Below are 20,486 nucleotides of genomic sequence, written 5' to 3' on the forward strand. Positions count from 1 at the left end.
TATATATATATATATGGGACACACTTTTTTCCCCTCAAATTGTCAAAAATCTCTTTCTAACCTTTTATTATCTGAAATTTTGAGGAGAGTTCTTTTGCTAAAAACAGCAGTTTTACCAATGTGCTAGTTCAAATACATTTATGTAGCTCCTTTACACACTGTCAAACGAGCTCCAACCACCTTGTATGTCTAGAGGACACTCGGTGAGTAGAAATTATAATCCAGCATTCCAGTCACTTGAGATTTTCTATAACAGGGACCTTAAAACTCCAACATGCCATAAAGGGATATGAGGATTTTTTTTTTTTTTTTAATTTAGAAAGCTCTACTAGCATCCTGAAGTTGTATAAAACAAGACAATATTTACTACTACTGATTACATTCCAGAAAGCAATATGTTTAGCAGCTGTTTTTCAGAGGGCTTGTGAAATTTTACCATTATTTAATCCAGGCATAACTGCGTAACTTAAAAGCTGTGCACCATTAAACCAGCCAATGACAAATCATCCTAACAGATCACATTCTTATCTTCTGTTATTCTGTACATGAATTTTTGCTTTATTAGGCAATTTGGTACTTCAATTTTTATTTCAGAATTTAGTGCACATGTAGAAATGGAAAGAAACCATGTTAATTTGGATATCGGCAATTATATTCATCAAATAACATAATATTTGAAATTAAATTCTAAAAGCAGATCACAAAATTGGGATTCATGACTCCATTTTTACCAAAAGGAGGGAACAGGCTACATGACCAGAATAGTTCTTCAGAAACACACTTTGTTATCAATTGTATTTTATAACTAAAGAAGAAAAATATATATGTAACTGAAGAGTTAATCAATGGTAAAATTATGATCTGATACCAATAAGAAGCTGAGAATAAACCTGTCCTGACATTCACCAAGGGAATAATAATTATCACCTTAATGAGTTTTTCTGAATGAATGAATACATATATATATATATATATATATATATATATATATATATATGAACATGAGGCAAATGGGCAATAATAAATGACAAAAGTGGCCCCTTAAAAAGAAGATGTGTGTCAACCCACTTTTCTTACCACTGAGAATGGGATTGAGAAGAAAAAGGTTTAAAATGCACTGTGAGGTATTTCAGTTCTAAGGTTAAGTTTCCTGGTAATGAGGAGTTGACAACTCTGGGATTGCCTTTCAGAGGAGAGAATACCTTTTCTGAAGTATATGAAGAAATAGAGTATGTCTTGTGTACAATAGTGCCCGAAAGGCAGAAAGATGGATCAAATAAGTGACTTCCATTTAAGGCATCCTTTCAAAAATGGAGCTCTTTTTTCTGAAGTCAAGAATTATTTCTCCCTTTGTGATCTATTACCACACCACCCAAAGTCTGCTCTTAGTAAAGGAGAAAAGAACTAATATTTGATCGCTTTCTATTTACCAAGAAACTGATCCTCAAGGAGATTGTGCTTTGCCTAATGTCACAGCTAATAGTGGCAGTATGAGGACTCCTCACATCTAACCTAATGTTCTCCCTTGTATATGGTGTTACCATCACTCTGTGAAGTGTCCAAGTCATCACCCATCAAGGACTCCATCAGGAACTAGAACACAGCATCTCCAAAAATTCTGCTTTAACCCGGTGGGAGAGTATAATTTTGACTCATACAAATCAGGAAGTCAATTAAGGAAGAACTGGTGGCTAGCTTTTGTGCTCTGACCTCTCATTCAAAGATTAAAAGAAAATCTTTCACCATCCTGATGCAAGATCAATGACATTTTTTAAAAGATCAGTGTAGTTATCTATCAGCCTGGCAATGGTGCAAGCTGTTTTGCAGATGGAATTATTTGGGTCATAGGCTTTTATTACCAAAAGTTGCTTATAGTTATCTCTGACTTTCAAATCAAAGAGTTGTGTCTTATTACTTTCTATATGAAGCATTTTGGCCTCGGTTATTTTTAAATCATTTTCAGATCATGTTTTCTCAAGACAATCAAACCAATTAACCAAATGTCATTTAAGATTCTTCCAAAATAGATCCTGGGGGCTGCTTTGTGCCACACTAACCCACCAGTGCCTCTCTCATGGGAGCTGTAAAAATTCATGTTGGAATTTTGGTGGGATCTTTAACTGAAGATTCTGCTCTGCTAAAAAGACCTACCCTGAAATCCCTAAGAGGCTCCCATATTCACTAAATTGAGCATAGCCTGAGTTTGGGAAGTGATGAATGAATAATTTCTGTAGTTTTATGCAACTTCCATTAAAACAATACCTTTTTAAAGTAAAAATCAAGAACCAGTTGCAATTTCAACAGGATATCAATTAATGAACTGACAAAGCAATCCCATCATAATGACAGGCCAATCTTTTGGCCTAACAGACGTGTAATCAACCTCTTCCCTAGAGTGTGGGATGCCTTTTTAGCAGAAGAGCAAAGCTTTTGTAAAAAAAAAAATCATTAGGTGAAGGTCAATAAATATTTAATTGAACATGTTATAAGAGGCACAGTACTATGACATAGAATTTTAAGTTAATAGGTCATCTGTCCAACCCCCAACCAATGCTTGGACCTTCCCCACATGGTCTTTGCCAAGTGCTTATCTAGCTTTTGCTTGAACACCAGTGACAGGGTACTTACTACCTGAAGCACTCTCGTCTTGTGGGCCAGCTTTTCTAATATGGCACTCAAATCTGTGGCTCCTTAACCTCTATTCACTGGATCTCATTCTACTCCTTTGGACCACAGAAAGTCTTGCAGTTGGCTTCAAATATGTAAACACAAATTGCAATCCCCTCTCTTTCCCAGACTAAATCTCCCAAAGTCCCTCAAGCGTTCTTCAAATATCTTAAATTTTAAATTTCATTGCCATGCTGGTTATTCCTCAATTTGTCTTTATTTTCAAAGATGGCTCCCAGAAATGATTGTAACATTCCAACATTGTGGGACTCAGGAAAGGAAATGAAGTGCCTTGTCCCTTGTTTTGCCATCAGAATTAGTTAGCTATTTGTAGGGATTTAATTCAGTATGCTTCTCTACCCAGTATGCAGGCAGCTTTCCTTCCAAACATAAATAGACTCATGCCACAGAAATGAAATCCAAAAAGATGAAAGAAATAAAACCAGCCGTCCCTTATCCCCAAAATTAGAGTTCAACCTTAGTTTTTATGTGGAATACATTTTTGTCTGAAAGATAAATGGAAATGTTTTTTTCACTGTTTTAAATTTTCTAATTAGGTCTCACAAGTATTAATATAGTTGCCTTAAAAATACATGTCAGGAGCATGGTTAAGGAAAGAAAATAACCAGTTGCAGTTAAGAAATAATTCTAGAAAAAAGAAAAGGCAAAACCTAGAAGACCTCTGCTAGAGGCTAATAGAGCAGTGATCCCTAAGTATTTGACATTAAATACACAGAGTTCCAGAAGACTAAGAAATAGAAAATACCTATCTTTAAAGCCACTGGTTTGATACGTGGAAAAAAAATGAAACAGTTTTTTCTGATTATAAAAATATGATATCTCATTCATGTGACTTGGTTTATAAAAAAGAAGTTTTCACTTTACTCAGAAGACTAATGCAAAAGCACTTGCAACTAACATTTATTCAGAACAATTCATTAACAGAAACTTGATGCTGAACCTGGAGGAATTATGAAATAGTTTAAAAGGTAAATGAGGCAAGTCATTGATCTAATACTGTGCAAGTCATCAGTGTCTCCTGAAGGCATGCATTTCTGAACAGAAAGAAGAATCCAGTTCTCTGTAAAATCTGCCACCTCCCTCCAAAAGTCTAAATTGCTTAAATAATCCTAATCCAGATATATTATTTTGGGCAGTGGTTTCCACTTCCTTTCTTACCAAACTCTAAATCAAAACTTAACAAGTTGTCAAATAATTCACTTGACTTTCATCTTTTGTTATTTTCTTGTTTCTTAACTCAGGGAGAGATGCTAATGTGAAATGTCTAAAAGACAGGGAAAAGGAAAGGCCAGGAAAAGTCAATGGCCTAAGTAACCCACAGAAAGGATAATTAGCTCTATATAATTAAAAATTAAAAGTTAATATAATCAATAGGTTTAATAAAAGCATACAAAGAAGTCAGCCTTGCATAGGCAAGAGAGAAAGCAAAAGATCTTTTGAGGATACAGTCTACACAAAGCCGTAATAAAATATCATTAATATCGGCAAATTATATGATTTCACAGATCCTCCCAAACCTCACTCCATAGCATGAATATGACGCATTTTCACTGGAGATTTTAAAAAGTGTTTCTATATGTTTAATAACTTCATTTAAAAGAAAAAAAGATCACCTCAAAAATGGAAAAATTGAACTCGGGTAGACCACACCAAACTAAATTATGAGGAAGCAACTCTCTTTTTCATCCACCATTAAATGAGAACTCATTTTTATCCAATGAAGGTTCATCTTGACAAATATTCCCATGACAATGAGAACTATTAGACAAACCAACAAGTTTAAATCCTGATCTGGACTAAGATTACCGTATTTAATTAGTGCCCTTTCTCAAGTTCTATTTGAAGGAATTTCTATTTAACCAGAAAAGCTCCTCTTGGCACCAAGTCATTTATTCAGTTAATATTTATTGAGCAGCTACAGTATTGCCAAGAACTGTTCTTCAGCTTGAGATACATCAGTGAACAAGAGTCAACAAGGTTTAACCTGGAAATTCACACGATTGGAAGAAAAAGAAGCAAAGCCTCATTCTCATGTGTCCCTGCTGATGGGCCATGGAAAGATGACTGTAAGCTACAGAAAGCTAGGGGAGTAACAGGGGAAGAAAGGGGCCAAAAGCAGAATTTCTAACCATCTCTGAGTTTGGCCAAACAAAGGTACAATAAGAAGGCTGAGCCCTAGGGAATAAGAATGTCAGAATACAAGTGTGTCCCCAGAAGCTGTTATTTTGCAATTAAATCTGTCCCACCCAACAAAGCCCTTTCCCCTAAATTCACAAAACAACTTCATTTTCAACACACTTGCTGCTGTGAGACACAAGTTAGGTCATGCTGTGCTGAGGGCATTGGATTTGTGCCTGAATGAAAGGTAACAAATCTAAACATAGGAACACTTCCTCACAGTTTAAAATGTTTTTCTGCTCACTTTGATCAACTTGTTCCCTAAGTACCTTTAGTTGCTGACAGATGGGATGGAAAAGGCAACAATTATTATAAATTATTTTGGTTGGTTTTTATTAAAATGATTTTTCTTTCCTGTGGAAACAGATTCTAAAATAAAAACAATTCAAATTCCTGGGATGCCTTTCTCTTACCCACAGAATCAGGACAAACCAAAAGTATCAACCTCTAAACAATATATACAGTCCCCATGTGCAAGAGATTGGTAACTCTGAAACCTGCTAGAGAAATTATAGCAATGTTTTATCAATATCATGTCTCTACAGGACTCATTTCTTTAAAATTAAATAGCTTTCAAACATCATCACATTAGGACTGAGACTGTCACCATCTACAGCAACAGTGGAATAGCATTTCATACCCTTTTTCCATCACTCATCCTTCCATTATGCTAAGCAGCAAGCTACAGAAACACCTGACAGCATCAACAGCATACAGGTTTAATTATTTTCCCAATTTGCATTTATATCAGTGAACAAATTGGAAGGTATCAAACTATGGCACTGAAGAAACAGTAACACATATTCAGCAATGTCTTCCATTTTGAGTGCTGTTCGAAAGTTGGCTAAGTAAAGGCAAGTATACATCTCCATTTGAATTGGAGATCGACAGTAACATGCATATAAGGAAGGAAGGATGGAAGAGGGAAAAAGGGAAGAAGAAAAGGAGGAAAACGGGAGATGGAGTGAGAGAGAAAAAGAAAACGGGAAAATGTATGGGTCATGAATTTGAGAGTAACATTACTGCATGAAGGAGGTGACAAATGGCAGCTCAACCTGCGTCCACAAGCAGAATTTTTCTAAAGTGATACTGAAGATGCAAAAATGTTCATGAGACTTCTCATTTGTTGCTATTCTCACTTAACATCATACTAAAAACATGTAAAAAATATCCTAAGCCTTGGTCTGTCCAAGATGGATAGGACCAGGAAGTAAAAGATGTGATCTGATAGGACGGACTGCTCTGCTAGGAACCCTGCATTGCAGTCCATTAAGCCACAGTATTCTGGTCAGATCAGGTCAGTTTTCTCATACTACTCATAATGTCTTAGTGCTATTCTTTTCCATTCTTTTTTTTTTTTTTTTTTTCCATTTTTCAAACTCATTTACTTAAAGGGCAGGAAAGATAAGAGAATTGAAAAAGAAAATGGTAGATATTTAGAGGGAAACACGAAAGGAAAAGTATTCCCTTTTCTAACAAATCCACCCTGGACAAGGTAGTAATGAGACTTTGATAAAGGGTGCTGATTCATGGACTTCCCCCATTTAAGGAAATCAACGTACTAAATCGTTTGGTCTGTGAAATAGCGGAACCATTAGCACCAAAAGGAGTCGTGGAGTTTGTGTATATTATTAAAACAATGATTGTTACTGTTGGTCATGGGTAAAGATTTCATTTCATTTTTACATCCCGAAGTTCTTGAAAGTGCCTGTGGACAAGAGAAATAACACTTTGCAAAATCTCCATGGGGTCATCAACACGTACCACAGAGACAGTACTTGACCTCAGTTTTGGTTTATATGGTAGACAAGAAAACCAGGCCCACTGAAGCCCTAAAGAACAGCCCCACATGCACCCTGGCGTGCAGGAGGGATCCCTACAGTACATTTCCCCCTGGATTGTATTCAGGAATGCGCTTTTACTTGCTTTTTAAAAAAACAAAAGCAACATGCTCTGCAGATCATGGAGCGCCTAGTGCAATTTTCTCCTTGCTCCAACTGCAGACTGCAAAAGGGCGAAACCATTATATGTTCTGCTAATGCTGGCCTGTGGACCAGGCCCTTGGCCTGCCATGCTTTGTAAGCTCTGGAGCCCACAGGAGTCTGAAGATCCGAGAGCAGGAGCCACAGTTATCACCAGATCTTCCCAGCAATTTGTGGCCCATCAGGGCAGCTGTGGATCCTTTTTCTTCCGCTTGCCTCAGCCTTTAATTGAAATTACAACAAGTCAAATAGCTGATGCTTTTCCCTTCTCCAGGTAAGGGTGAGGATACATTGTTCACAAGTGTGTTCTGCCTGGCTTCACTGATGAGTCGACATGCTAAGTCAAGGAAGAGTTTCTCCACATTGTCAGATTCCTTGGCTGAGGTCTCCAGATAATACATGTCCTGAGCTTCTGAGAATTCTTCAGCTCTCTGCTGGGAGACCTCTCTCCTTTCAGCCAGATCAATCTTGTTGCCTGTAAAAGTGGTAAAATCAAAGAAGGAATTGTCATTTGGTTTTTTGAAGGGTCATAAACATCAAAATTCAGTTCCACATCTAAAGTCAACTTAGACAGATGGGTGAATAAAGCAAAGTAAATGTGATTGTGATTACTGGAATGTTTACTTTAAAATACCAGTGCTATTTTAATAGCAAAGAACTGGAAATAGCCCAAGTGCCCATCAATTGGACATGGCTGAATAAATTATGGAATTCTTTGCCATTATAAAAGAAATGAGGAATATTTCTATATACTGCTATGGAATGAGAACACTAGAATATTTTGTTAATTAAAAAAAGCAAAGTAGAAAAAAGTGTATATAATATGCAACTGTGTAAGAAAAAGGGAAGGATATGAACATATATACATTATTTGCTTATTTTTAATGGAAGAATAAACTGAAATCTTAATTTGAAAAATAATGATTATTATGAAAGAAAGGACCAGGGTTGAGGGGATAGGGATAGAAAGTAGACCTCTGCAAATGTACTTTGTTTTGTAGATTTGACTTGGGAACCTTGTAAATATTTTACGTGTTTATACAATTAATAAAATATTAAATTTAAAGAGCAATCCCTAAAAATTGAAAGCAAAATTAAACAAATGAACCTAACTGTGTATCATGTTAGTGGCATAAACACACAGAGAAGAACTATTTCAAGTGAGTTGAAAATATTTAACCATGCATCCCTAGTGGTATATACCCTACAGGGGAAAAAAATGGAAGGAAAAAATCTCGAACTGTGTCAGTAATCATCTTGTTAGTGGTAGTACTGGTATTATTATTCTGAGGCTACTATAGGTATGTTGTGAGATAAAGCAAATGAGTAGTTATATTGGTATCATTAGAAACTGGATTCTGGCATGGGAACAAAGAACTACAGATATAAGATTAATGAGGTTAAGTAAAATCTCTGCAGTCCTGAATTATAAATGGAAGTATCAGTGTAACTAACTCATAGTATATTTTATCTTTAAAAATTTGCTCTACCTCTGTTCTTCTGTAAACCTGACAAAGGTGATATGTCAACTGTGTTACCTGGCAACATTGCTTATGGTTAAAATGACCACCTATTAATAAATTACATCTGTCCTGGGATTTCTATATAAGAATTACAACTACCTAATGAGAGCTATAACTTTGAGCTTCCTTGTGTGTGACGACTCTTCATTTGAGGAGATTCTGGAAATTAGGCCCGTTGAGTTGTTTAAGAGATATTAGCTCCAATGGGGCATTGAGGCTTCTAGGCCAGGGCAAATCCTGCACTTGCCTGAAGTGAGCCTTGTTTCCTCATACCTGAGCTATTGAGTGGGTTGGGAGAGGTGCAGGGACAAAGGTTCCTGGAAAGCTATGTGAACTGCTACAAGAGGACTATTTCCACTAAAGAGGAATGCCTGATGCTAACCTGCTGGCAAGCTGTGTTTCATATCCTATATACTTCTAGGTGAATGTGATGCCAAGTGTGGCCCATGGAAATCTTGTGAGTTGGAACAGTTAGAGCCTAATAAGACAACCTCCTCATGGATACTGTAGAATTCACTGCATGCACACACATGCACACAAACATGCATGCATGCACGTGTGCATACACACGCACACACACACTGGCTCTGTCCACTGAAAAATTTAAACACAATGACCAACCTAGAAGCAAGGAGTACCTGTAGCACTTAGGCTGTGGCCTTTAATACCACTGCCTATTAAAAAGAAATAGTGCTTTTTGGAGAAATGGCTAAGTCCAAGTCTGGGGCAGGAAATGCACAAGATGTGCCTGAAACACTTATTACCATCAGCAAGAATACTGGGGTCATGTCAAAAGGACTTAGGTGCCAATTAGAAGAAGGTCCCACTGTCAAAGGTGGAACAATTGGAGCATCAATAATAGTAATTGCAATTATTTATATCAACTATATTTAAATTCATAAGTTCATAATGATATTCAAAATATAAACAAACTGTAATGGTTACTTTGGGAAGATACTTAGGAAAACAATTGACTACCTTGAAAACTGGTAAATAAAAAGAAAGAATCAAGCATTTTTCCTGCCTGTTTTATGAGAATTGTATCTCAGAATACATAACCCCACCTATGAAGTATTTTTGCTAAAAAGAAAAAAATATCAAACTTGAATCTGATCAGGCCTTTAGATTACATACAAATCTGCAAGAAATACAGGTGACAGAAGAACACGTTAAATGATACCACTGGGATGAAATAACAAAATCCAGACATGAAAACTCTACAGGACAAACAAAGGCTTCAACAAATAAATTCCAGGGAGAAAAAAATGGAAAGGGAACTTAAAGCTAAAAAGAGAATTAAAAGATATAACAATAGATTGCAACATATGAACCTTATTTGGATCTTGATTTCAACAAACTTTTAAAAAACTTTATGGGGGAGGCGGGGCAAGATGGCAGACTGGTGAGCTGTAAGTTTTAGTTACTCCTCCAGGAAAGTAGGTAAAAAGCCAGGAACTGCGTGGACTGGATACCACAGAGCAATCTGTCTTTGGGCATACTTCATACAACACTCATGAAAATGTCGAACTGCTGAGATCAGCGAAATCTGTAAGTTTTTGCGGCCAGGGGACCCGCGCCCCTCCCTGCCAGGCTCAGTCCCGTGGGAGGAGGGGCTGCCAGCTCCGGGAAGGAGAAGGGAGAACTGCAGTGGTAGCCCTTCTCGGAAACTCATTCTACTGATCCATACTCCAACCATAGATAGACTGAGACCAGACACCAGAGAATCTGAGAGCTGCCAGCCCAGCAGAGAGGAGACAGGCATAGGAAAAAAAAAAAATAACACGAAAAACTCCAAAATAAAAGCAGAGGATTTTTGGAGTTCTGGTGAACACAGAAAGGGGAAGGGCGGAGCTCAGGCCTTGAGGCGCATATGCAAATCCCGAAGAAAAGCTGATCTCTCTGCCCTGTGGACCTTTCCTTAATGGCCCTGGTTGCTTTGTCTATTAGCATTTCAATAACCCATTAGATCTCTGAGGAGGGCACTTTTTTTTTTTCTTTTTTTTTTTTTAATCCTTTTTTCTTTTTCTAAAACAATTACTCTAAGAAGCCCAATACAGAAAGCTTCAAAGACTTTCAATTTGGGCATGTCAAGTCAAGAGCAGAACTAAGAGAGCTCTGAGACAAAAGGCAATAATCCAGTGGCTGAGAAAATTCACTAAACACCACAACTTCCCAAGAAAAGGGGGGTGTCCGCTCACAGCCACCATCCTGGTGGACAGGAAACACTCCTGCCCATCGCCAGCCCCATAGCCCAGAGCTGCCCCAGACAACCCAGTGTGATGGAAGTGCTTCAAATAACAGGCACACACCACAAAACTGGGCGTGGACATTAGCCTTCCCTGCAACCTCAGCTGATTGTCCCAGAGCTGGGAAGGTAGAGCAGTGTGAATTAACAAAGCCCCATTCAGCCATCATTTGAGCAGACTGGGAGCCTCCCTACACAGCCCAGCAGCCCAGAACTGCCCTGGGGGGACGGTACTCACCTGTGACATAGCACAGTCATCCCTCAACAGAGGACCCGGGGTGCACAGCCTGGAAGAGGGGCCCACTTGCAAGTCTCAGGAGCCATACGCCAATACCAAAGACTTGTGGGTCAGTGGCAGAGACAAACTGTGGCAGGACTGAACTGAAGGATTAGACTATTGCAGCAGCTTTAAAACTCAAGGATCATCAGGGAGATTTGATTGTTAGGGCCACCCCCCCTCCTCGACTGCCCAGAAACACGCCCCACATACAGGGCAGGCAACACCAACTACACACGCAAGCTTCGTACACCAATTGGGCCCCACAAGACTCACTCCCCACTCACCAAAAAGGCTAAGCAGGGGAGAACTGGCTTGTGGAGAACAGGTGGCTCGTGGACGCCACCTGCTGGTTAGTTAGAGAAAGTGTACTCCACGAAGCTGTAGATCTGATAAATTAGAGATAAGGACTTCAATAGGTCTACAAACCCTAAAAGAACCCTATCAAGTTCAGCAAATGCCATGAGGCCAAAAACAACAGAAAATTATAAAGCATATGAAAAAACCAGACGATATGGATAACCCAAGCCCAAGCACCCAAATCAAAAGACCAGAAGAGACACAGCACCTAGAGCAGCTACTCAAAGAACTAAAGATGAACAATGAGACCATAGTACGGGATATGAAGGAAATCAAGAAGACTCTAGAAGAGCATAAAGAAGACATTGCAAGACTAAATAAAAAAATGGATGATCTTATGGAAATTAAAGAAACTGTTGACCAAATTAAAAAGATTCTGGACACTCATAGTACAAGACTAGAGGAAGCTGAACAACGAATCAGTGACCTGGAAGATGACAGAATGGAAAATGAAAGCATAAAAGAAAGATTGGGGAAAAAAATTGAAAAAATCGAAATGGATCTCAGGGATATGATAGATAATATGAAACGTCCAAATATAAGACTCATTGGTGTCCCAGAAGGGGAAGAAAAGGGTAAAGGTCTAGGAAGAGTATTCAAAGAAATTGTTGGGGAAAACTTCCCAAATCTTCTAAACAACATAAATACACAAATCATAAATGCTCAGCGAATTCCAAATAGAATAAATCCAAATAAACCCACTCCGAGACATATACTCATCACACTGTCAAACACAGAACAGAAGGAGCAAGTTCTGAAAGCAGCAAGAGAAAAGCAATTCAACACATACAAAGGAAACAGCATAAGACTAAGTAGTGACTACTCAGCAGCCACCATGGAGGCAAAAAGGCAGTGGCACGATATATTTAAAATTCTGAGTGAGAAAAATTTCCAGCCAAGAATACTTTATCCAGCAAAGCTCTCCTTCAAATTTGAGGGAGAGCTTAAATTTTTCACAGACAAACAAATGCTGAGAGAATTTGCTAACAAGAGACCTGCCCTACTGGAGATACTAAAGGGAGCCCTACAGACAGAGAAACAAAGATAGGACAGAGAGACTTGGAGAAAGGTTCAGTACTAAAGAGATTCGGTATGGGTACAATAAAGGATATTAATAGAGAGAGGGAAAAATATGGCAAACATAAACCAAAGGATAAGATGGCCGATTCAAGAAATGCCTTCACGGTTATAACGTTGAATGTAAATGGATTAAACTCCCCAATTAAAAGACATAGATTCGCAGAATGGATCAAAAAAAATGAACCATCAATATGTTGCATACAAGAGACTCATCTTAGACACAGGGACACAAAGAAACTGAAAGTGAAAGGATGGAAAAAAATATTTCATGCAAGCTACAGCCAAAAGAAAGCAGGTGTAGCAATATTAATCTCAGATAAAATACACTTCAAATGCAGGGATGTTTTGAGAGACAAAGAAGGCCACTACGTACTAATAAAAGGGGCAATTCAGCAAGAAGAAATAACAATCGTAAATGTCTATGCACCCAATCAAGGTGCCACAAAATACATGAGAGAAACACTGGAAAAACTAAAGGAAGCAATTGATGTTTCCACAATAATTGTGGGAGACTTCAACACATCACTCTCTCCTATAGATAGATCAACCAGACAGAAGACCAATAAGGAAATTGAAAACCTAAACAATCTGATAAATGAATTAGATTTAACAGACATATACAGGACATTACATCCCAAATCACCAGGATACACATACTTTTCTAGTGCTCACGGAACTTTCTCCAGAATAGATCATATGCTGGGACATAAAACAAGCCTCAATAAATTTAAAAAGATTGAAATTATTCAAAGCACATTCTCTGACCACAATGGAATACAATTAGAAGTCAATAACCATCAGAGACTTAGAAAATTCACAAATACCTGGAGGTTAAACAACACACTCCTAAACAATCAGTGGGTTAAAGAAGAAATAGCAAGAGAAATTGCTAAATATATAGAGACGAATGAAAATGAGAACACAACATACCAAAACCTATGGGATGCAGCAAAAGCAGTGCTAAGGGGGAAATTTATAGCACTAAACGCATATATTAAAAAGGAAGAAAGAGCCAAAATCAAAGAACTAATGGATCAACTGAAGAAGCTAGAAAATGAACAGCAAACCAATCCTAAACCAAGTACAAGAAAAGAAATAACAAGGATTAAAGCAGAAATAAATCACATAGAGAACAAAAAAACAATAGAGAGGATAAATATCACCAAAAGTTGGTTCTTTGAGAAGATCAACAAGATTGACAAGCCCCTAGCTAGACTGACAAAATCAAAAAGAGAGAAGACCCATATAAACAAAATAATGAATGAAAAAGGTGACATAACTGCAGATCCTGAAGAAATTAAAAAAATTATAAGAGGATATTATGAACAACTGTATGGCAACAAACTGGATAATGTAGAAGAAACGGACAATTTCCTGGAAACATATGAACAACCTAGACTGACCAGAGAAGAAATAGAAGACCTCAACCAACCCATCACAAGCAAAGAGATCCAATCAGTCATCAAAAATCTTCCCACACATAAATGCCCAGGGCCAGATGGCTTCACAGGGGAATTCTACCAAACTTTCCAGAAAGAACTGACACCAATCTTACTCAAACTCTTTCAAAACATTGAAAAAAATGGAACACTACCTAACTCATTTTATGAAGCTAACATCAATCTAATACCAAAACCAGGCAAAGATGCTACAAAAAAGGAAAACTACCGGCCAATCTCCCTAATGAATATAGATGCAAAAATCCTCAACAAAATACTTGCAAAGCGAATCCAAAGACACATTAAAAAAATCATACACCATGACCAAGTGGGGTTCATTCCAGGCATGCAAGGATGGTTCAATATAAGAAAAACAATCAATGTATTACAACACATTAAAAACTCGAAAGGGAAAAATCAATTGATCATCTCAATAGATGCTGAAAAAGCATTTGACAAAATCCAACATCCCTTTTTGATAAAAACACTTCAAAAGGTAGGAATTGAAGGAAACTCCCTCAACATGATAAAGAGCATATATGAAAAACCCACAGCCAGCATAGTACTCAATGGTGAGAGACTGAAAGCCTTCCCTCTAAGATCAGGAACAAGACAAGGATGCCCGCTGTCACCACTGTTATTCAACATTGTGCTGGAAGTGCTAGCCAGGGCAATCCGGCAAGACAAAGAAATAAAAGGCATCCAAATTGGAAAAGAAGAAGTAAAACTGTCATTGTTTGCAGATGATATGATCTTATATCTAGAAAACCCTGAGAAATCAACGATACACCTACTAGAGCTAATAAACAAATTTAGCAAAGTAGCGGGATACAAGATTAATGCACATAAGTCAGTAATGTTTCTATATGCTAGAAATGAACAAACTGAAGAGACACTCAAGAAAAAGATACCATTTTCAATAGCAACTAAAAAAATCAAGTACCTAGGAATAAACTTAACCAAAGATGTAAAAGACCTATACAAAGAAAACTACATAACTCTACTAAAAGAAATAGAAGGGGACTTTAAAAGATGGAAAAATATTCCATGTTCATGGATAGGAAGGCTAAATGTCATTAAGATGTCAATTCTACCCAAACTCATCTACAGATTCAATGCAATCCCAATCAAAATTCCAACAACCTACTTTGCAGACTTGGAAAAGCTAGTTATCAAATTTATTTGGAAAGGGAAGATGCCTCGAATTGCTAAAGACACTCTAAAAAAGAAAAACGAAGTGGGAGGACTTACACTCCCTGACTTTGAAGCTTATTATAAAGCCACAGTTGCCAAAACAGCATGGTACTGGCACAAAGATAGACATATAGATCAATGGAATCGAATTGAGAATTCAGAGATAGACCCTCAGATCTGTGGCCGACTGATCTTTGATAAGGCCCCCAAAGTCACTGAACTGAGCCATAATGGTCTTTTCAACAAATGGGGCTGGGAGAGTTGGATATCCATATCCAAAAGAATGAAAGAGGACCCCTACCTCACCCCCTACACAAAAATTAACTCAAAATGGACCAAAGATCTCAATATAAAAGAAAGTACCATAAAACTCCTAGAAGATAATGTAGGAAAACATCTTCAAGACCTTGTATTAGGCAGCCACTTCCTAGACTTTACACCCAAAGCACAAGCAACAAAAGAGAAAATAGATAAATGGGAACTCCTCAAGCTTAGAAGTTTCTGCACCTCAAAGGAATTTCTCAAAAAGGTAAAGAGGCAGCCAACTCAATGGGAAAAAATTTTTGGAAACCATGTATCTGACAAAAGACTGATATCTTGCATATACAAAGAAATCCTACAACTCAATGACAATAGTACAGACAGCCCAATTATAAAATGGGCAAAAGATATGAAAAGACAGTTCTCTGAAGAGGAAATACAAATGGCCAAGAAACACATGAAAAAATGTTCAGCTTCACTAGCTATTAGAGAGATGCAAATTAAGACCACAATGAGATACCATCTAACACCGGTTAGAATGGCTGCCATTAAACAAACAGGAAACTACAAATGCTGGAGGGGATGTGGAGAAATTGGAACTCTTATTCATTGTTGGTGGGACTGTATAATGGTTCAGCCACTCTGGAAGTCAGTCTGGCAGTTCCTTAGAAAACTAGATATAGAGCTACCATTCGATCCAGCGATTGCACTTCTCGGTATATACCCGGAAGATCGGAAAGCAGTGACACGAACAGATATCTGCACGCCAATGTTCATAGCAGCATTATTCACAATTGCCAAGAGATGGAAACAACCCAAATGTCCTTCAACAGATGAGTGGATAAATAAAATGTGGTATATACACACGATGGAATACTACGCGGCAGTAAGAAGGAACGATCTGGTGAAACATATGACAATATGGATGAACCTTGAAGACATAATGCTGAGCGAAATAAGCCAGGCACAAAAAGAGAAATATTATATGCTACCACTAATGTGAACTTTGAAAAATGTAAATAAATGGTTTATAATGTAGAATGTAGGGGAACTAGCAGTAGAGAGCAATTAAGGAAGGGGGAACAATAATCCAAGAAGAACAGATAAGCTATTTAACGTTCTGGGGATGCCCAGAAATGACTATGGTCTGTTAATTTCTGATGGATATAGTAGGAACAAGTTCACAGAAATGTTGCTATATTATGTAACTTTCTTGGGGTAAAGTAGGAACATGTTCGAAGTTAAGCAGTTATCTTAGGTTAGTTGTCTTTTTCTTACTCCCTTGTTATGGTCTCTTTGAAATGTTCTTTTATTGTATGTTTGTTTTCTTTTTAACTTTTTTTTTCATACAGTTGATTTAAAAAAGAAGGGAAAGTTAAAAAAAAAAAAAAAAGATGTAGTGCCCCCTTGAGGAGCCTGTGGAGAATGCAGGGGTATTCGCCTACCCCACCTCCATGGTTGCTAACATGACCACAGACATAGGGGACTGGTGGTTTGATGGGTTGAGCCCTCTACCATAAGTTTTACCCTTGGGAAGACGGTTGCTGCAAAGGAGAGGCTAGGCCTCCCTATATTTGTGCCCAAGAGCCTCCTCCCGAATGCCTCTTTGTTGCTCAGATGTGGCCCTCTCTCTCTGGCTAAGCCAACTTGAAAGGTGAAATCACTGCCCTCCCCCCTACGTGGGATCAGACACCCAGGGGAGTGAATCTCCCTGGCAACGTGGAATATGACTCCCGGGGAGGAATGTAGACCCGGCATCGTGGGACGGAGAACATCTTCTTGACCAAAAGGGGGATGTGAAAGGAAATGAAATAAGCTTCAGTGGCAGAGAGATTCCAAAACGAGCCGAGAGATCACTCTGGTGGGCACTCTTACGCACACTTTAGACAACCCTTTTTAGGTTCTAAAGAATTGGGGTAGCTGGTGGTGGATACCTGAAACTATCAAACTACAACCCAAAACCCATGAATCTCGAAGACAGTTGTATAAAAATGTAGCTTATGAGGGGTGACAATGGGATTGGGAAAGCCATAAGGACCAAACTCCACTTTGTCTAGTTTATGGATGGATGTGTAGAAAAGTAGTGGAAGGAAACAAACAGACAAAGGTACCCAGTGTTCTTTTTTACTTCAATTGCTCTTTTTCACTCTAATTATTATTCTTGTTATTTTTGTGTGTGTGCTAATGAAGGTGTCAGGGATTGATTTAGGTGATGAATGTACAACTATGTAATGGTACTGTAAACAATCGAAAGTACAATTTGTTTTGTATGACTGCGTGGTATGTGAATATATCTCAATAAAATGATGATTAAAAAAAAAAACTTTATGGGGAAATTTGAATACTGCCTAAATTTTTATGCTATTAAGGAATTGTTAATATTTTTCTAGGTATGATAATGGCATTGTAGTTAGGTGGTTTTTCTCTCAAACTTTTTATTTTGAAATAATTTCAAACTTACAGTACAGTTGCAAAAATAATACAAAACCCATACAGAAAGCTACAACAAATCTCTCCTCCCCCTCCATATACCAGATCCACCAATTTTAACATTTTGCCACATTTGTCATATCATTCTTTCAATCTATCTACCTATCTAGGTGGAGTTTTTTTTTGTTTTAAATTAGCCCTTATCTTTAGAATATACAATGAAATATTGAAAGATTAATTAATATGGTATCTGGGATTTGCATGAAAATAATCTTGGAGGGCAGGCAGGTAAAGAAGGTAGGAAATCGATAAAAACAAGACTGGCCATAAGCTTATTATTATTGAAGCTGGGATATGGGTATACGGGGTTCATTATACTGTTTTTTCCACTTTTGTCTACGTTTGAAATTTTCCATCATAAAAAGTTAAAAAAAAAAAAAAGCCAGTGCCTTGTTCATATTGAACTGACTAATAATCTCCCCTCAAATCTTCATTTAAAATTTCCATCAATCAAATCCCAAGTAGTAATGCTTTAACTCAAGTTCTCAAGGGCTTTCTGTGGAACAGAAAGAAAACACAAGTAACAGAGGTAGGGGGCTTTTAAGTGTTTCATGCAAGAGGGTTTTCAGGACTAGGCATGGAAAACTAGCTCATAGAGATATTTTACTCAGTAACCTGAAGGAAAAGCCCAGCAATTTGTTACAAAGCAGAATATTACAACTGGCAAAATATAGGGCTTAGGTCAATCTTAAAATTATGTAACCTTGGATAAAGAATTTCATTTCTCTGACTCTTGGGTTCCTCATCTATAAGTTAGGGATCATGACACATAAATTTCCTAGTATGGTTCCTGCCACATACGCACTATCTATAATGGTTATTATAAAGTGTTTACTTAGTTTACCATTAACCATAATTTGTAACTTAACAATATCTGTGAAGTTCTGTACCCAGATTTCCAAAATGCAGGTTTTGTTAAACATTCGTTCCTAGGAAGAAAACATTTGAGTAACTATATACCTGTGAACACTTTTCCATCATCACTAGAGAAGTTTTTATTGCTCTAGTCCATTTCACTGCAGTTCCACTTTTAACGGATATATTTACCACCACAGAATATCATGGGTGTTTTTTTTGCTTTTTCCCCATACTAAAAGGAGGGGCTACCCATTTCTATAAGATGCAACAAACTGCAGCATTTCCCTTAGAGGATTCTTTCTGAAATTTAGAATTTCTCAAATCAGCATAAATGTAAGGAGTGGAAAAATTTACTTCAGCCATTTTTTAGGCAATAAACAATTGTGTCAATAATGAACTCTGTATCAACTTAAGAGATATATGTTACTCTAGACCAGCAGTTTCCATGACCTGGTAATTAGATTTTCTTAATGTTTAGCAGCCCACATAACTTTCATGAGAATCCAACTTCTACCCTACAGCCTGCATTGAAAGAAAAACCAATCAGCAATACTTTCTACTCTACTTTTCTAAAATGGGATAAGGCCTATTTCATTTTCTCTTCAGTTGCAGAAGAACTTAAAGTTGACTGCATGAATTATTTAGCTATAGACTATATTCTTGGAATGTACCAAGGCACAAGCTTTATGTGACTATAAATTCTCTGATGCCCACAAATAAATTTCCCTCCACATCAGTCGCTACTTACCCACTAGCACAGTGATAACCTTGTTGCTGGCATACTGCTCGATTTCCCGCAGCCACTCAGGAAGGCAACGGAAAGATTCCTCACAGGTTATGTCATAGGTGAGGATCAAGGCATTGGCGCTTCGATAGTAACTCTGGGTAATGGACCGAAATCTCTCTTGACCTGCTGTGTCCCAGATCTGTAGCTGTAAAACCATAAGAGAAAGATCAGGCTGGAGAAGCAGAAAAGAAAGTACACAGTAACAGAACAAATTATATATTTGAATATGGTTAAAAGGGGAAATTTTTAGATTGTATTTACATTACTAAAATAAAACTTTAAAACAAACACAAAATAACCGAAGGACTGAACAACACAAACAGTGAAGCCTAATGTAAACCATAGACTATAATTAATAGTACAACTATAAAAATATTCTTTCATGAATTGTAACAAATATACCACACTAATGCAAGGTGTTAGCAATAGGGTGATATATGGGAACGTATTTTACGCATGATTTTTCTGTAAACTTACAATTTCTCTAGTAAAACGAAAAAGAATATTCATTTAAAAAATATATTCATTGAAAAAAAAGAAGAAAGAATGAGAGCATTGCCTTGCTTTAGCTTAGTAATGGAAACACCTTCACCCAAATAATTTCATGATTATTTTCTGTCCTACAGAAAAGCACTTAAATTTTTTTTTAATTTGTCAGATGTCTCGGGCTATGGAGAGGGACTTGTTTTATATTTTTTTCTTTATTAGATTATTTAATAGTTCCCCCGTTATTCTTTAAGTAAATTATTGAGCATTTACTATGTGTCAAGCTCTATTCTAAGCACTACAGGTATTAACTGATTTAACCCTCAAAATTACCACAAACTATATACCCAGTGCACACACAAGGAAACTGAGGCCAGAGAGATTAAACAACTTGCTCAGTCTCACAGCCAGTGTGTCCCAGAGCCAACTGAACTCAGGCCTACTGCTCCCAGAGTCCATACTGTTAACCACAAAGTTCTACTCCGCAAGTTGGGTGCAGGGAAGAGCTATCATTCTGGACTGTTGGCATTTCAGTCAGCCATCAGAGAGGGAGACGATCCAACCTCACCACCTTTTCCAGTTCAAAACTCAAATGAATGTTTTACATTATTGTCTTTGATAATGAAAACAAGAACAGT

At 37.5% G+C, this 20,486-nt stretch overlaps 1 protein-coding gene across 8 annotated transcripts in view; it reads right to left on the reverse strand.

Moving 5' to 3' along the window:
- Positions 1 to 258: 258 nt before the first annotated feature.
- RAB30 (RAB30, member RAS oncogene family) overlaps positions 259 to 20,486 on the reverse strand; it is a 95,518-nt gene continuing 75,290 nt past the window's right edge. For all 8 annotated transcript variants that reach the window (XM_037840878.1, XM_037840877.1, XM_037840880.1 and 5 more), the window contains 2 exons: positions 19,324 to 19,507; positions 259 to 7,323 (listed from right to left, as the gene is read on the reverse strand). In XM_037840878.1, coding sequence (XP_037696806.1) covers positions 7,073 to 7,323; positions 19,324 to 19,507 — 435 coding nt within the window. In that variant the 3' untranslated portion in view covers positions 259 to 7,072. The remainder of the gene's footprint in view (positions 7,324 to 19,323; positions 19,508 to 20,486) is intronic.

The sequence above is a fragment of the Choloepus didactylus genome, chromosome 6, assembly GCF_015220235.1.
Source record: "Choloepus didactylus isolate mChoDid1 chromosome 6, mChoDid1.pri, whole genome shotgun sequence".
Classification (NCBI taxonomy): domain Eukaryota; kingdom Metazoa; phylum Chordata; class Mammalia; order Pilosa; family Megalonychidae; genus Choloepus; species Choloepus didactylus.